This window comes from Accipiter gentilis, chromosome 12 (genome assembly GCF_929443795.1).
Source record: "Accipiter gentilis chromosome 12, bAccGen1.1, whole genome shotgun sequence".
NCBI lineage: Eukaryota > Metazoa > Chordata > Aves > Accipitriformes > Accipitridae > Astur > Astur gentilis.
The window spans coordinates 35,753,469-35,770,866 of NC_064891.1; the positions used below are offsets into that span (position 1 = coordinate 35,753,469).

Sequence of the window (17,398 nt, forward strand, 5' to 3'; positions counted from 1 at the left end):
CTAGTGATTGAAGTACATTGCACAAGTAAAGAAACTTTTTTCATAACTTCACCATTATTAATTTTAGTTCAATTATGGGTGATGCTTTTGTTGCTTCACTGCCCCCCAAAAATTTTGAGTTGTGGTGGATTAAAAGGTTGGGTAATAACCCAGGCGCTGTAATGTACAGCAGGCAATTGAGCATGGGGGAACAGAGCAAACAGATGAGCTGGAGATCAGCCAGGGAACATGTCCTACTGGTTCTCCTTGTGGAACTACAGCAGAGCCCTGGATTGACACCATTGTGAGAAGAAAAGTACAGAAAGAAGAAAAGCTTTGCGCAGAGTGTTTACTGCCAAATAAAGATTACGCACATGCCTAAACTACCAAGAAAGTGATGTGCATGTACCCCAGAAAAATAACTATACTTCCAAAACGAGAATATGGGTTTAGGAAATAAAAATATATATTTCCTCCTTTCAGATGCTAAAGCATCAGTAGTACTTGCAACTATTTAACAGTAAAGGTTGAAGTGGACTGTTGCAGTAGCGTGGCTGAGAAAAATACTTTGTATTTGTAGAAAGCCTGACTTTAAAGGATATACAGGAGGTTTGTTTAGGTCTGGCTTGTTTAGGTTGATGCGAGAGATCACTCAACAAACAGTCACCTTATATTCTGTGACTGACTGGTCAGCCTGAGGATTCAGAGCATGTCACTGGAGGATGCAGTGTTAGAATATGAGACTCCTGATCCTCTGCTCAAGCACCTCTGGAAACATTCCCTCTTGCTTTTGGCTAAAGATGGGATGAAGACAGAATTGGTCGCTACCAGGCGTTTGTACATCTCTGCCAAACTTTCCACAGAAGTAGCAGTTACAGCCAAAAAATACTGAATCCTGTGATAGTAGGCATTATAGAAACTTGTGGTAGGTAGGAGATGTATGTGCCTATAGGACTGTATGTTTAGTTCTTCTTAACAGTGTAAAGTGAGATAATATTACGTGATTATTGCCCTGCTGCTTGAAGCAAAATATGCTTTTCTTTAAAGTATTGCACCGCTGTCTCTTCAGAGAGCTTATTTGTAAGTGTCCAGAAAAAAAAACAAGACTGGAAAACTGTATTTCAGCAGTAAGCAGCTATCTTATCTCAGACTACCTCTATGCATCTCTAGTTGTAACCACAGAGCATTGTCTGTGTTTGTCATTCCTGCTGCTAGCTATTGTTTTATTGCCAAAGCCTCTCTGAAGATTGTATATCCTGAGACGTCTCTCAGAATACTGATATCTTGGGATTCATATGCAGAGAGCACATAGAGTACACATGAGAATTAGGCAGTATGTGCTTTGTGCTGTCAGGGTGTATTATTTGGGGTTTATCCAAGCTAGGCTTATGATTGCCATATGTGGACTAGCAAAAGATGCACATAAAGGGACCTTACAAGGACAGCAAACAATGGCAGATAAAGCTTGTGTTCTATTTCAGTAAGTGTCAGATCGTAGCTGCCCTGAGGAGTTGGAGCCTGGAGGAGACCAGAGATTAGATGAGTGACTTTTGCCAGGTGATAGGCCAATATGTGATATGCCAGGGTGTTAAGAGCCTGACAGTGCTAGCAAATCAAGTAAGGTGGGAAAGGACATGATCAAAAAAGCAATATACAACTGGTTCACTAAATTTTATTGTCATCGACTTCAGCGGGAGTGTGACAAAATGCAAATTGGTGTATTTCTTCTCACTAACAATTCCTTATATTATGACTAGCTTCTCTAAGAGCACTGTCCACAAATGTGAGCTGAATTTCACTTGGATTTCTTCTTTCATTTGAATTTTATTACTTTCATCTAGAAGGAACTTGATTAAATGTAGTAATTTGCTGTGAGTTGTTGTTGTTGTTGTTGTTTTCTTTTTTTCTTTTTTTTTTTTTTTTAAGACCAACAAAATGTCTTATAAAGAGAGACTTAAATGACTGTTCATCCTTCTGGGATTTTTTTGGAATAAAATAATTAAAATACAAAGGCAACATCCTTTCTCCAGTTACTGTTTTCTCACTCTACTACAGTCCATTAATTCCAAAATCAGCTAATGTTAAAAGAAATGAGTAGCAGTGTTTGCTTTAAGACAGAATTTCTTATGGTAACTATATAGGCACAGAGGGGAAACATAAAAAGGACTTTAAAACTTTGTGAATAAGTCATTTTAGCAGTCTTTGTCCCTTGGGGCAGAGCTGATGTTTCCTGACTTGTATATGGCCTAGGCCATGACTTTTTCAAAGGTTTGTGTGTTATTGGATTATACTGTTTATTTTGTGTGTCATTCTTGGCCAGAAAGTTATGTCATTGATTTCTTCTCTATGACAAATGTAATGAAGCAAAAGCAGTGGAAAACTTTTGCACACGTTGATTTAAGTGTTAATGACAGATAAGTGTTCATTTCAGCCTGGCTTGTACCATCTCATCACTAGTTAGGAAAAGGGATGTGCCATCTACTCTGCTTTGATAGCAATACTGTCTCTGAGCAGCGTTGTGTTATATCATGCCTAACGTCTATTTTTGTCTTTTTAATGAATGACAATAAGACTAGTACTACATGTAAGGTAGGAGAAAAGTGATGAATGTGTTGTGGGTTTTTTAATATATTTTATTTCTTTTCATCCCTCTGGCAATAGCCTTCTGTAGTAGGAGGGAGAGGAATCCAGTTTGAGAATGTCATTCATGCTGTCGGTTTATTGTTCATACTTTAGGATTGGGTTGTAGTCAGGTTTTTCTTTCACTTTTAGCATGCTGGCCTTTTCCAAGGCTCCTTGCTATGTGCATTGGAGAAATTAATGTGTGTATTTTATCCAGTCTATCATTGTCTGCAGACTTAAAAAGCTTCAAGTACTGCCTTCATTTACTACTTGCTCAATGTCAGTTTTGCTTGGGAAACTATGGAAGTGGTTGCAGACTAGGTGGAGTACTGTATTAAAGGTATTGGTTACATGACTATTTATATGTTCCAAGTGGTCCAAACTGAGTATATTTACAATCAAACAAATAAAACCCCACGTCTAAAGCCACAGTTGTGAGCAGTCATCTGTTAACAATGTTACTAACAACTTTTGGAAATAAGGTTATGATAACTTCCTTCAAAATTATTGCTATTTGGGGACTATTTCAAAGACGCAAAGGGGATATGAACAGGGAAAAGGAAAAGGATGAAGAACTTACTAATTCTGCATATAAGGAGCTGTAGAGTTAAAGGTCTATATTGTTGCTTTTCAAGCCACAGCTTCATTCAGGAGTTAGTAGGGAAAGCAGTAGTCCAAAGCACTCAGCCTGGGTTCAGGCTTCTTTGAGGAAACACATGGAGAAATGTCTGCTACAGCAGTGTGCTTTGCATTGACCTACAGCACTGGGAGGTGAATGAAGAAATAGTGATACTTCAGCTTTTTTGCTGCCAAAAGGCTTTAGGAAACTGTAACTGTTCTTGTGCAAGCTCACTGGGATAAGGAAGACTTTGTACTTGCTTCTTGATATGACCCATCTGTTCAACATCAGCCAAACTCTGGTTAAAATGAGTTCAAAAAAATAAAATAGTTCCTTGGGATTACTGGCTTCACAACCCAAGCTCTGCTTCTAAGGGGACAATGGCATTACAAGCAGACTGTGCTGACTGTCATATCTAAAATACAACATATGTGGTTTACCATATGATAGGTCTAACCTAAGTTAGTGCAAACTATCTCCCAAGACAAGTTCTTAAACTGCCTTATGTTCTACTAAGAGACTTAACATTATTTTCAATTTTTTCCTGCTAACTGATTAGTCAGTAGCTGTACTTTATTTATGTAATGAATTTTTGGCACTGTAGATGCCTGAAGTTGGGTTGGCCAGGTACCTAGTTTGTCAAAATTTGGTGTAAAATTCGTTGTTGCAAGATGCTGCGACCTAGGAGCTCACTTGTAATTTCTGTCAATTGTTGTAAATACTGAGCATAAATGCTAAATTCAAGGAGCTGTTCTTGCTATTGACTGCTTTTTCTATCACAATGTGTATAACTATGTGCTTACATAAACAATGTATATGATATATCTATTCTGATTTTCTGGCAGACGAATTCTCATAGCTATAGAAGCAGTGAAAAGCCCTGTGAGTTTCTCACAGAGGACTAGAAGCACATTTTGTTGTTCATTCCACATGTTGATTCAGAAATATTGTGCATAATCGCCCTTTTAATCTCTTTTTGAATGCAAAGATTTTCTTAATTGTATTTTCTTGCTGTACTGCAGAACATTTATTTGATGTAGTCTTCTACTTTTTTAAAAAGAAAAATGCAAGCAGAACTTGTACAACTGAAAACTGAACACACTTGTTATCCCTTGGCATTATTTCTTTCCCAGGGAGTGCTGTCCAATATCTCCTCCATCACCGACCTGGGAGGCTTTGATCCAGTTTGGCTCTTCCTAGTGGTAGGAGGAGTTATGTTCATTTTGGGATTTGCAGGATGCATTGGAGCTTTGCGAGAAAATACCTTTCTTCTCAAATTTGTGAGTAGCCTTTGCAACTGTGGCATTCATCAGTTACGTAGCATAAGTCATAAGAACATAAGTCATGTTCTCTGTTCCTGCTTAACTGTGTAAAGATTTAAAAATGTCTTTGGGGGAGCAGAAGATATTACCTGATGTGAGAGTATTGTTCTGTGAATTGCCTTTGCTTACTGTTAACACTTTACACTCTTCAGTCTCTGGTGCTTGCTGGCTGGTTTTTTTTAGAGTTCAAAACTACTGACAGTAAGAATCAGAACATGGAACTACCGGTTTTCATATGGATATAGCCTAAGATTTTGCTTTCCTGTCATGAAAAGGGAGAAATTTCTGCTAAGAATCTGTATATTGAACTTTGAATCCATAACAAGCTGCCTATGAAATACAGGGAATGTAGATACGCTACTGAATGTGACCCATGTGATTTCTGCTGTGCAAGTGCCCCTCATGGTACAGAGGAGATAAGACTGTTATGAGGGGTTGCTCGCTGATATCCTCAGTTCTGTACTGTTTAGCTAATTTGAAAAGGCTTTATTGCTTACTGTCAGTGCTGGGGCCTGAGAGGGAGAAAGGGAGGAGAACATGCGCAGGATAGGTAAAGAAAATAGAAGTTGTCATCTTGAATGCTGGGCTGGACTGTTAGTTGGGGAAGGAGCTGCTGATATACAAACATTCCTCAGTATTTAAAACTCCTTTAGCTAAGTAGTCTGATTCTGTTTTTTGAAAGCCTTCCTCCTGTGAGCTTTGAAGATGAGGATAACAGTATTCGATTCCATTTTAGCTAAATTTAAGATTTATAAAAAAAATTCAAGATTCTTTCCTCCACCACTCCAACTTCCAGAGGTGGGCACAGCCTGGGTAGTAGTTGTGTCTTCACAGCCATTAACTGTTAATATATACATGAAAAGGCTTCTAGTGAAACAACTGTCTTCAAGTGACATATTTGGCTCCCACAGACATGTTGTGTAAGGGGAGGAGGCAGTTGAGAGTTGCAGTTCTTGTGGCATTTATAAAGCAGCTTGGGTTAGTTCTAGCTTGCTCTTGTCTTTAAAAAAAAAAAAAAAAAAAAAAAAAAAAAGGAGAGAGAGAGAAAAGAGGGGGGGAGCTATTGTAACACTTCTTTTCTCCTCTTCCTTGCTTCTCTTAGCTTGCCTAAAATTAACCCATCTGCTGTACCAGAAATAGCTTCCTATACAGCAGCTGCAGGAGAAATTAAAAATGCATCTGAACAAACACAGAGAGCATATTAAAATGAAACTCAAAGGCGCAATTGCAAAAGGGATGGACTTCCAGTATATGAGGACCCCTGTGTGTTTTAAAACAGGGTAGATTCAGTGGAGATGCTTAGAGAAAGTGGCAGATCATTAGTAATGCCTTTGGCATCCATTGCATTTGCATTAATCATACCAGCCTCATTTGGTTTTAATGTGGATGTGAGTCATTTCATAGACATTCTGCTCTGACTTAATCATTAATTAATTTCTGCTGTTACCAATTTTTGCTTTGTCTGCTTAGGCAAAGCTTTACCAATGAAAAAGTCACTTAGCATTTCACTGGCATTATTGGTTGTTTATGCCTTTGAAAATATAAGTGCCTACATAGAAATTTAAGGTGAGTTTTCAGAGGGCTCTGCAGCTGGTGAGTAGCCATCTCTATTGAAATTTACAGTGAATTCTCTTGGACCTCTTTGAAAATCCCAGTGAAATGTCCAAAGTTTGAATTGTTGGCATTTTATTATTTGTTAGAATAGAATTAAGATTCCTGTACTACAGCCCTAATTAAAAATGGTGTATTTTTAATTTAAAATTTCCTTTGTGCCAGAATAGCTTGAACTTATACTGAAACAGATAAAGCCCTAACACTGGACATAATTATGAGCCTTGAAAAATAAGTTTTTGGTCATAAAACAAAATAATTCTAACCTTTTTCTTTTTCTTCGTAGTTTTCTGTGTTTCTGGGAATTATTTTCTTCTTGGAGCTCACTGCTGGTGTCCTAGCATTTGTTTTCAAAGACTGGATAAAGGACCAGCTGTATTTCTTTATAAACAACAACATCAGAGCATACCGAGATGACATTGATTTGCAAAACCTCATAGACTTCACACAGGAATATGTAAGTTGGACTCTTGTTTATTTTTTTGTAAAGCTGACTTTAAAGAAATACCTACTATATTTTTTACCTCCCATCTGTTTGGTTTCTTCAAGGAACAACAGAAATATTCTAGCATATAATACTTTTGAATATATATATATATATATGTATATTTCTCATTACAGAACTTCTACAAACACACAGCACCTCTAAAAATGGCTTATTTGTTGACGTATAACTGAGCAAAACAAGGTGGAGAGTTAGGGTGACTTATTCTTGAAGACTTAGAGTGTCAAATCTACAAATTAATCATCAGTGTCTTATGTTCATTTTTCTGGAGCATTTTCTATATGTGTTTGAAGATATTTTAGGGCTCTTGGGGGGGAATCTTCAAAATATTTTATTGTAGGAGCTATCACACCTGTTCAAAAAAAATAATCCTTTTCTAAGCTTAATTTTGTTCTGAGATGAATTTTGGTGTAGTTTAGCAATGTTAGAGGTGCTACACCATGCTGCAGAGTGGCAGAGATGTTTAGCTGGTCTGAGTGAAGCTACAGTGTAATTTCTTTTTAAGTAGACTTAATGCAATCAGGCTAATGAAGTGGGCAACTCATGACGTTCTCATGGGAAATCTCTAAACAATGTACATCTGCACTTAGGAGGGAAGGGTGAAGCCAGAGATGCACATGCTTGTGTGGGTTAAGCTCTGTAATTTATCAGTGTGTGTAAAGGAGTCTTGCACTGACTTTTGCATACAAGTTATTTTGCCAGTACCTTCTTACTCTAGTACTCAATTCTGGCCTGTGGTGATGAACTCCTCTTTGAATTTGGCCCTGTGTAGCTAACATGGTTAAGTGTTGGTTGAAATAATATTTACCAATTTTTGTACATTCTGGAATTAAAATCACTTCATTCAGTGTTTGATTTGCTTCTTTATGCGTTGGGGGGAAAAAAATGACAAGTAAGTAACAGGATGTGGATCCTTGCACTGGTTTGCATCTTGTTGAGTTGGGAGGAGGTCAGGGGTCACCGCAGTCTGAAAGCAGTGGTCCACTTGTATGCAACCAAGAGGCTACCATCCAGTTTTGCAGATGCTACATAAAACTTGCTCTCCTAACTGGATTAGCAATCTCAGCAGGTAAGTCAGGGACAGTATGAGTCTGGAGACCAAGCTACTTTTTCAGCTAGTAGAGATAACGCTTGAAGACAACATGTTCAGGTATTGCAGAGGAAACTGTGCTACATCTAGAAAGAGAATTGCCATTCCAATGCTTTTTAAAATGTGGTTTGCTTGGGGTTTTTAGATTATTTTTTTTTTTTCTTTAAAGTTGATATATATGGGTTCATTGGGTTAGCTCCTTAAATGCTGTACACCATCACTGCTCCACTGCTCACCAGTCCATTCTTTTTATGTTCAGCATGTATTGCCAGAGACTAAGCCTGCCATTTGGCATATTTACTTTTTGAAGGATTCTGCCTGCCTTCAGTGAAGAGGTTATTTGTGCAATGTGTGATGCTCAGGAAACAATGTGTGCGTACTGTCTGATGTACAGCCAGGCAAAGATTCCCCCAAACTGGCAAATGGAGTTAGCTATACCAGTGTAGCCCTTGGAGCTGATTAGTTTTGTTGAGAACCCAGGGCACATTAGACTGGACGGAATGTCATACTGGCTCTACTATCCCTGGGGGCATAGCTTGTAGGCCTCTGCAACTCTGTGGTGTTGTGTAGGCTTATCAGCTCACTCCATGGGTTTCTCTCTAGAGAGCAGTGTTCCAGGGTATGAACATAATTTTCATCACATGATAATTTTAGAACAGCTTACAGGTTTGGAATGGTCTTCTTTTTAAAAAAAACAACCAAGCCAGCTTCAATGAAACCAGAGGGTATCTCAGATTTTGTTTTGAAAGCTAGAGGGAAACTGGCCGTGATGATGCATGTTACTAATGCTGAGATTTGTTCTGAAAGTTAGGAAGTTCTCCTTTCTTTGTTCTAGTGGCAGTGCTGTGGGGCTTTTGGAGCTGATGACTGGAACCTTAATATTTACTTCAACTGCACAGATTCCAATGCAAGTCGAGAGCGCTGTGGTGTGCCGTTCTCTTGCTGCACGAAAGACCCTGCCGTAAGTGACAGTCAAGAGGGTAGGATGGGTTTGCCCTTCCAATTTTAAATCACTCTAAGATATTCCGTACACCCCCGCCCCCAAAGTCATACATTATCATTACCTTCTCACCAACCTGTATTCTTTTTGTACTTGCAGCTCAGCTTAACCACTAACTTTTCTGCAGTCAGCAAAAAACCTGAGCTAGCTTAAGTCTTCATTGTATGCTGTTTGCTGCTTTTCATTAGAATGAGAGAACTATGGGCATGGCTGAACATACATATTAATTTTAGCAAGTATAAAAAGCAGCCCTTAATGAGTTGAAGGATATGAGCTTTCAATTGAATATCATCAGGATATTTCATTGGCTGCCTTGAAGAGAACAGCAACTCTAAGATCAGACACTCTGAAGAAGGTATTACTCGTTATTTAATGCAGTGTCCAGGGGCTGCAGCTAGTTTGACCCAGTTTGTGCTAGCTACCGTAATGAATGACAGTCTGTGTCCTGAAAAACTCACATATGTTTGCATTAGAATCTTGAGTTGGGTATGGACATCTTTACATGCTCTTTTATTCCCTTTAAAATTACTGTTTGTCCTACAGTTACCTGAGATCAGACTTGACAGGTCAGAAATTGTTTGAGGGAACAGCTTTTTGGTAAATTTTCATGTCTTTTTAAATAGTTATAATTCTGGATCATGAAGCAGAAAATGTTGGAGCCATGCATTGCTAGTACAGACATGATCAAGAATGAAGGGTGAAGTGTAGGGAAGCAGTTCGCTGACAGTGAAAGGCTTAGAATAGGGATGGGTGTGTGCATGGAAACTGTTACGTGGCTAACACTGCATACATTTGACTTTCATGTAGTTTAAAAGCAGCAGCCTGTGAGTACTTTTATTATCTAGTAGTTCAGCGGTGGCTTTTTCTCCACCTGGAGTGACTTACAGTTCCTTGAATGTATGAGTCTGTAGCACCCACTAAAGTTACGCAAGTTGCCAACAGGCACCTGAGGTGCTTCCTGCCTTGCTAATGCAACACAGTTGCTGCTCCTGGCATCCAGTCACTACTGCTGCTCTCCCCCTCTCCTGCTAAGGCACTGCCACTTGCACAAGCTGCATTCTGGTTCCTCTGCAGTGAACATGTCTTCACAGTAGTTTGAATCTTTCTCACAAACATTGCTGAAAATGTTCTAATGAACTATTAAAACAAAATGTAGGTTAGGCTCAAACATTATGCTTAGGATTCCCCCTACTGTTTGCCTATCTGCCCACCCACCCACACAGAGAGGTCATCACAACCCAGTTTTAAAAATATAGTTGTTATAAAACCAAACCAGTGACACCAGTACAAGGTAATCCTATAAATACATAATCCATGCTAAAGTTATAGCGCTCTCTCTCTGTGTATATGGTGATACAGTTTCTTAGGGGGTGATGCAGCAACCAGAAATTTAAAGATAAGTCTCATTCATTGTAAGGAAGCAACACACTTAACTGCCTTTAAAATAAAGACTAAAAAGAATAATATTTCTAAAAATATTAAAAGTCATGCATATAATGGATATAATTGTAACTAAGCTGTGACTGGTTCAGTTGCAGTGCTAAACACAGGTTTATTCTGTGGGAAAGTAAATTTGTCCCTTTTGGAATTAGGATGCAGTGTTGGACTGATGCAAAAAAAATAGTGGATACTTTATTGAACAGGACTTTTAGTTTAGCTTGAATCAGGAAGTACTAAGTTTAAGTAGGCTAAAATAAGTCTCCTTTACAACAAATAGTTTAGGACTCCTATAGTTCATTTTGCTGTAGTTTAGCAGGTTGAGATGTTCCAAAGTCCTCTACAGGCAGGGCCTAGAAAAGTTGATTTATTTCCATTTTATTCTTCACACTTTTTTTTGGTTAACATATTCCACGGCTAAAGGCAGAAGACACTGATGATAAAGCAAGTAGGCATTCAGTACAAAGGAGAATGCTTAAAATCCCTCTGGAATCTTATCTGCTTTTACAGCCTTGAAGTGTGTGGTGCTGTTATATTTTAGATCCTAGAACAGAAGCATTCATCTCATTAAAAGATATGAATTGCTCAAATCTTAAAGGTTCATTGAGGGAATCCAACTTGGGCAACTGACAGGATGTGACCTGTTGATGTACTTCCTGCAAAGTGAGGAAACACTTAACAGAGCTTTAACTGACAGGAGGAGAGATCTTTTTCCATATGGCTGCTTTTTAAAATCTATTTCTCTGCTGGCTGCCTTTCTCATGTCCCACAATTTGATTAAATTGTGGTGGTCAGTCCACCTAGCTAAGACTGGCTGATTTTCTTACTTCCTTGAGTAGTTCCTTCTTCTGCTCACTGTTATTATATAAGCCAGTAACTTAATACTTTGCTGCCATTGTGGCTGACACCAAAAGTAGTTGCTTCATTTTACTGCCCTGAAATAACTCTGTATGCAGAGTAAATGCAGCTTCAGCTTCCAATGGGTAGCACTTGCACTTGTTCACTAGGAGAAGTCTACCGTAGCCTTTTTTATTACCTCTGCTTTGGGAGTACTAAAGCAGAGGCAGTAGGAAAAAAAATAAAAAAATCCCTCCTTTGCCATTGGTATCAAGCTCCTGTAAGAAAGAATAGGCAGTAAGAACACATTACTCCATCTCTTCCTTCTCCTCCCTAGTCTTTGGACAGGAATTAGGTACTGTATATATTTCTACAGAGATCCTTGGTAAGAACTTGCAGCTTCTGCAACAGAACTGCCCCTTCTCACCTCTTCACACTGCACAGACTGAACTCTGAAAATGTTAACGGTAGTCTTGGCACGTTTTTCAGTGTAGACAAAACTTTTTCAGCAGAAGGTTCTTTCACTTAAAATAGATGTTCCTTAATCCCTTTATTTTGACTTCTGAACACTTGGATTGGGAACATGGAGTTCACCCAGGTGGAGGGCTGATTTTCCCAGCTTGCTTCCCTGAGAGCTAAAAATATTTTTTGACCATGTGCTTTTGTTGCAAATAATTAATAGCACTCAATGGAAGAGGAAGGGTTTTTTAAAAAGCAATATCGTAACCAAAGTTAGGGTGATTGTCTTATTACATACAGGAGCAACTCTGGGGAGCTGGGAGAGAAGGTGTTTGGGAGACACTTCACTGATTGCCTCTCTTCTGTCTGTCTCTCCTAGGAAGATGTTATTAATACTCAGTGTGGCTACGATGCAAGGCAAAAACCAGTAAGCATTTTTTTTTTTAATGTGGTATCTTAAGGATCTGAATCCTTCTTGCAAGAGCAGGTTGTTCTACTGATGGGGTAGTTGAATGTAATTATCTCTGTTTTACTCCCTCTTCTCCTTGGCAGGAAGTTGATCAGCAGATCGTTATCTACACTAAAGGCTGTGTCCCTCAATTTGAGAAATGGTTGCAGGACAATCTTACCATAGTTGCCGGTATATTCATTGGAATAGCATTACTGCAGGTAAACATCACGTTCCCTGTAATGAGTTACACAGAACAACAACAGATAAATAGAATATGTAAGGGGGGAACTGTCTATGAGAACTGGAAACACGGTGTCAGTTGCACTTAGAAATACAACGTCTGTAGGTTTTAGTGAGGGGAGCTAAATGCATGAGACTTTCTTTGTGTTAAGGAGTATTTAATTTTTATCTATAGGGATGCATTTTTTTTCTTTTTAACTGTCTGAACGTCAAAACTAACACTCTGTGTCAGATAATGATTAAGTAGAGATTTTTAAGCCTGTACAGACCCACTGTTTCTGATGGTGCTTAAATGAGCAGTGAGAAACCTTTACCGTTGCTTTTGTGAAGCAAGTCTAGAACTGTTCAATTTCCTGGAACCCAGTGGCACTATAAAAATACTGGGGTTACAGGAGGTTACAGGAGTTTTTCAATATTCTTCCTTATTTCAACACTTACTGTTAATTTGATTTCTAACTTTCTGTTGCTTGCTTTCCATATCAAAGTTCGGTATAACCTGAGGAGTTTGCCTGTGTGAAAAGAGTTGTCTGATGCTCCAAATGAATAAACTGTTGTCTCTTCCAGATATTTGGGATATGCTTAGCCCAGAATTTGGTTAGTGACATTGAGGCTGTCAGAGCCAGCTGGTAAAACTGCTGAAGTAACCACAACAAGACACTGGACAACCGAAACCCTCTGAAACCTCCAGTGTGTCGCTCCGACACCAAGCTGTATGGACATGGGTGACAGGGAAGCCTTCTCTCCCAAGTAGTCTCAAGTCTAAGTTCCTGATATTGCAGTGAACTCATGTTTCTTTGGGGTGGGGGAGAGAAGAGTGGGCTATTTTAAAATCTGCTGCTCACTGACAATTTTTTTTTTTTTTAAACCACCAGTTTGAAAGCTGTTGAGCCGTGAATCTCTACTGTATTCTTGATCTTGAGTAACAAGTGGACACTTTTTTTTAAATTGGTGTATTCGGTGGGACAGAGTTGCATCGTTGTGGTCTGTGGATATGCTGTTTATTCTTCGTATCATGAGCTCTTCAATAGCTGCCAAATATTCCTGAGATGGTCTCTCTCCTCACCACTCTGTAAAGGAACAATCTTCTTGTTTTCACAGCTAAACATAGCTACAGGCCTAAACCCATCAAGCAGGAAGCAACTTTCTATGCATCTATTGTACAGTAAAAGAAATTGTTTTTAAAACAAGGGAAATTTTTTTTTACGCAAGCCTCCAGCCATCTCCCTGTAGTACTTCGAGGTTGGAATCAGCAAGCTCACAGGGAGAATTGGCTAATTTTATCAACATCTTTCTTCCTTATCCACCCTTGTATGAGGGGAAAGGAGTTTTATATTTGACAAACAAGGGTTGTAGAGCCTTTGGTTGCTGCCATACCTTAGGACATCAGTCTCTTAAGGCAAGGTTGGGATATAACTGTATAAATGTATGAAAGCAGTGTGGATGTTGGGTCCAAGTGAATAATATTATTCAAAGAATGAATTATATATTAACTTAAAAAATCAAAACGTGTATCTGATATGGCTAAATCTTTTTCTCTGGATTTTAGTGTAACCTAATGTATTTAGGGATCTCACTAATATTAGTGCTTTGATATACTTGTGCAAAACTTCTTTTACGATAGTTTCTTGGTCTGTTCCTAGCTGAGGCTTTGGTCTTTCTTTTTTTTTCTTTTGTCTTTAATTCTTTTTACTTGCATGAGCTGTGGAGTAACAACCTGTGACACTCCAGTGCTTTAAATCTGTGTATATGTTTTAATACAGTCTAATCCAAACTTATTTATTGGTAAATGCATGTGATTATGGAAAGATCATATCCCATTCCATTGGAAGTTGGAGAGAACAGCTTTTGCCAAGAGTAAATGCTTACCTCCAGTGAACAAATCCTTGCTATGGAGATTTGTCTCCCTTTGCTCTAAATGCAACAAAAAGCTTTCTTGAAGCAATGGAATAAAAGTTTTAAAATAGAAGCGCATGTTAGGATCAGCCAAGACAGACTCTTTTGAATTGAACAAAAGAGAGTGGAATTTGGAATAAAGCACAAATAGTGGAAGAAGAATTAGATCAGACTCCATCCAGATTTGAGTTTTTGATTCATTCTTCTTCACTAATAATAGTGAACTCACAAACCTGACCATGGCTTGGGTAGTTTTATTGCACTTTGTATAAATTTAGCTTGTTGTATGACCCTTCTCAGTATCTGCAGAACCAGTCCTGAAAGCTGTGAGCTCTCAGCTCCTGCTTTGGTCAGACAGTGGTAAAGGGTGTGTAGCACCTCTTTGTAAGAGCTTAGCATCTTTATGAGATGAGTTTCCTAAAATGAAATATGTGGAGTAGAAGAGATGAATGCATTGCTTTCAGAGCTTCCCTGTTCTGGGGGTCAGATAGAAGGCTGGTCTGACAACCTAGTAAGGTCCTTTCTGGTCCTTTGACTCTTAAACATGTGAGTATATGTACCCTTGCACATTTTGCCTTTCTGTGCTTTAGTCGGCCCGTGGTTTTTTCCCTTCTGAAGGCAGGTGGTAGGCACACCAGTGCTCCACAGATGCCTTAGGCAGTCCGGTTGTCCTGTCCTTGAGCATTACCTCATCTTCTTCTGGTTAACTCCCACTGACTGGCTTTGAATCAGGCAGCCTCCATATCCTTTGGTATCTGCTGTTAAAGGCCAGCCATGACTCAGAGTAAAATTTTTTTTTAAAGCCTTTGGAAGCAATTATAATTCACTGTCCTTAATAAAGTTGGTTCCACCTCACCACAGTGTTATGTTTTTCTTAGCTACTCCTCAATTTGAGGAGTTACTGGTGTTTGTTTCCCCCCAAAGGGACACACCATTTTGCCCGATAGCAGCAGGACAGACAGATCATTAGCACCAATGTTGCTGCACTGAGACAAAATGGTGTGGGGAGAAATGAGGGAAGCATGGTTGGGGAAGTAACCCTTCCACCCAAGAGCCTTGATTGTGACTGAGCCCTTTGGTTTGGAGAAAAGGAAAAAAAGCCTGCATTACAGAAACATTCCTTGTTGCCACTGATCTTGAATACTGCTGTTGCTGCTGTGGGCTTCTGAAGACAACTTCATTCTTCTACTTGAATTTCTGCAGTTGTACTGTATTGGCCTTCTGTCTTGTCATGCTGTTCTTTGAGTTCCAGTCTGCTGGATGTGCTGTTGGCAGTGCCAGACTGATAGGAAGGTAAACGCTCTGAGGTGAGCAAATCTTGTTCTCACTATTTGCACGTGTACATGCAAATGTGCAACGCTCCTGCTGAGTCCCAGAATGACTGTTCTTATAAAAACCACTAAATAACTTATTTTTCTAGAGCTTGTCTTTATTGCTGCAGATGCTGATCCTCCCCCCCCCCCCCCCCCCCTTCCCTGTTCCAAAGAGATGCTCTTATTTTCTCATTTTTGCAGTTGTTTGACGGATGCATACCGAATGTTCTGGATTAGCTGTCTATATTGCACATTTAAATCCCACATTTTTTGTCTACAGATCAGGTAAGATGTCCTAGAAATGCCCCATCAGCAGCTACTTAGCAGCTTAGGTGTTGAGGTTGGAAAGCTTGTGGGAGGCCTTGGAAATCAATCGGTTGTTGTCAGAGCCTGCCAAATGCAAGCAAGGTTTCTTCCAGAAAACTTTGCGGCTCACCTGAAGTTTTCACAACTAGAGCACATCTGCTGGCTACATGGGCTCATTTTTTAAAGCAATAAGATATGGTAGGTGGTACGACTTCTTGGCAATTTCTAGCCTGCCTGGTGTGGTGGTGGGGTAGATGTGAGTTCAGAGGTCAGTCTAATTATCTTTAATGTGCAGTAGTTGCTCAGAAATTTGTTGTCAGGCTTACGGCCTGTGGAGCGTGAAACAGCTCTGCTGGGTGATTCGCATGGGATGGCGGCGTTGCTAACGAGAGGTCTGGTGGCTTCAGCAGTGGCCCTGGCTTTAAAGCCGTTTCTAAATTCCCTGCTGAGCCCTGCCGAAGGGCATCACGGTCCTTGCTCCTCTCTGCTTTCTGAATACTCTCCATATTCACAGGCCTTTCTGTTGTTTGAGATCTTTTTTTTTCCTTATTAATAATAGCCTGATGGACAAATGTTTGATTTGTCTCTGTGTGTCTGTTTCAGTAGCAGTAGGATCTCTTTGCTTCAAAATCCGTAATTCTGATTGTGCCGCTTAGAGTTTGAAGCCGTGGAGACGCTTGCCCTCTCTCGAGTGTGCTCAGTCCTGAAAGCCGCCTTCTCTCCCCTTTGGGAGAGATGTAGTTGTAGTTCTGGTGTGTAAATAGTGTCCGAAGTGTAAACAGTAGCATGCAGATCAAACGGTTCCCGCACACGGCTGCTTTTCCCCCTGGGAGCGTTTGTGGTAGCCCGAGCGCTGGCCGCCGAGGGAGCTCGCCGGTGGCCGCGGAGCTGAGGCGGGAGCGCGGTCGTCGGCTGCCACCTAGTGCCTGCCCCGCGGGCGTGCGGCAGCCGCCCGGCGAGGCGGAACCGCGCCAGCCGCTCGGGCTCCCCTCGGTGGTAGCAGGGCCTCCCTCGCCTTTTCGCCTCGCTGTGGGCACCAGAACGGCGTCAGGCTGTAACGCGGAGGGTCGGAGTCGGCACCCGCTACCACTTATGGGAGGTTGCCATCACCTGCGGCAGGACTAACCGTGGTGCTGTAAGAACTGTCCTGGATGTTAATCTGTGCTCTTACTGCTTTAGAGGTGCCCTTGGTCAAATCGATTCTGATTAACAATGTTGGCTTCAAGAGAAACTCCCGCGCGGATTTTTGCGTCCCTTTCCCTTCTTGCTGTGTGTGCCTTTGGGGTGCATTGAAAAGGCAGTTCTGCAAAGACCTAGGAAGGAGATTAGATCTTAAGAGGCGTCGAGCACTGTTGAAGGTTCCAGTTACTCCCTCCCGTTTTTGTTTTATCTCTGAAGCTTTTTCAGATATCTTTAATTGGTCATGCAACTGTCTAAAGCAAACAAAACTACCCTCTTGGATCCATTAGCTACCAAATTTTGCCACTTGGAAGAAAAGATTAAAAAAAAAAAAATAAATCTGTCTCCCTTAACATGCAGTATAAAAATAAGCGTTGTGACTACTAGCGTGCACCAGGCAGCACTGCTAGCTGTCTTTTGTGTTTCGACAATATAAACGTGCTAATGAAAAGCTACATCTGTATGTGTGTTCATGTTCACGCTGTGTACATAGTAGAGATGGACCCGATACTACCTTGAGCTCTGGGGAGATTGG

The 17,398-nt window shown here is 40.2% G+C and overlaps 1 protein-coding gene across 1 annotated transcript in view; it reads left to right on the forward strand.

Annotated features, from left to right (window-relative positions):
- TSPAN5 (tetraspanin 5) overlaps positions 1 to 16,515 on the forward strand; it is an 84,838-nt gene extending 68,323 nt beyond the window's left edge. Inside the window, exons 3-8 of the mRNA XM_049815503.1 lie at positions 4,354 to 4,500; positions 6,440 to 6,610; positions 8,584 to 8,709; positions 11,861 to 11,908; positions 12,034 to 12,150; positions 12,737 to 16,515. Coding sequence (XP_049671460.1) covers positions 4,354 to 4,500; positions 6,440 to 6,610; positions 8,584 to 8,709; positions 11,861 to 11,908; positions 12,034 to 12,150; positions 12,737 to 12,802 — 675 coding nt within the window. The 3' untranslated portion in view covers positions 12,803 to 16,515. The remainder of the gene's footprint in view (positions 1 to 4,353; positions 4,501 to 6,439; positions 6,611 to 8,583; positions 8,710 to 11,860; positions 11,909 to 12,033; positions 12,151 to 12,736) is intronic.
- The last annotated feature ends 883 nt before the right edge of the window (positions 16,516 to 17,398 follow it).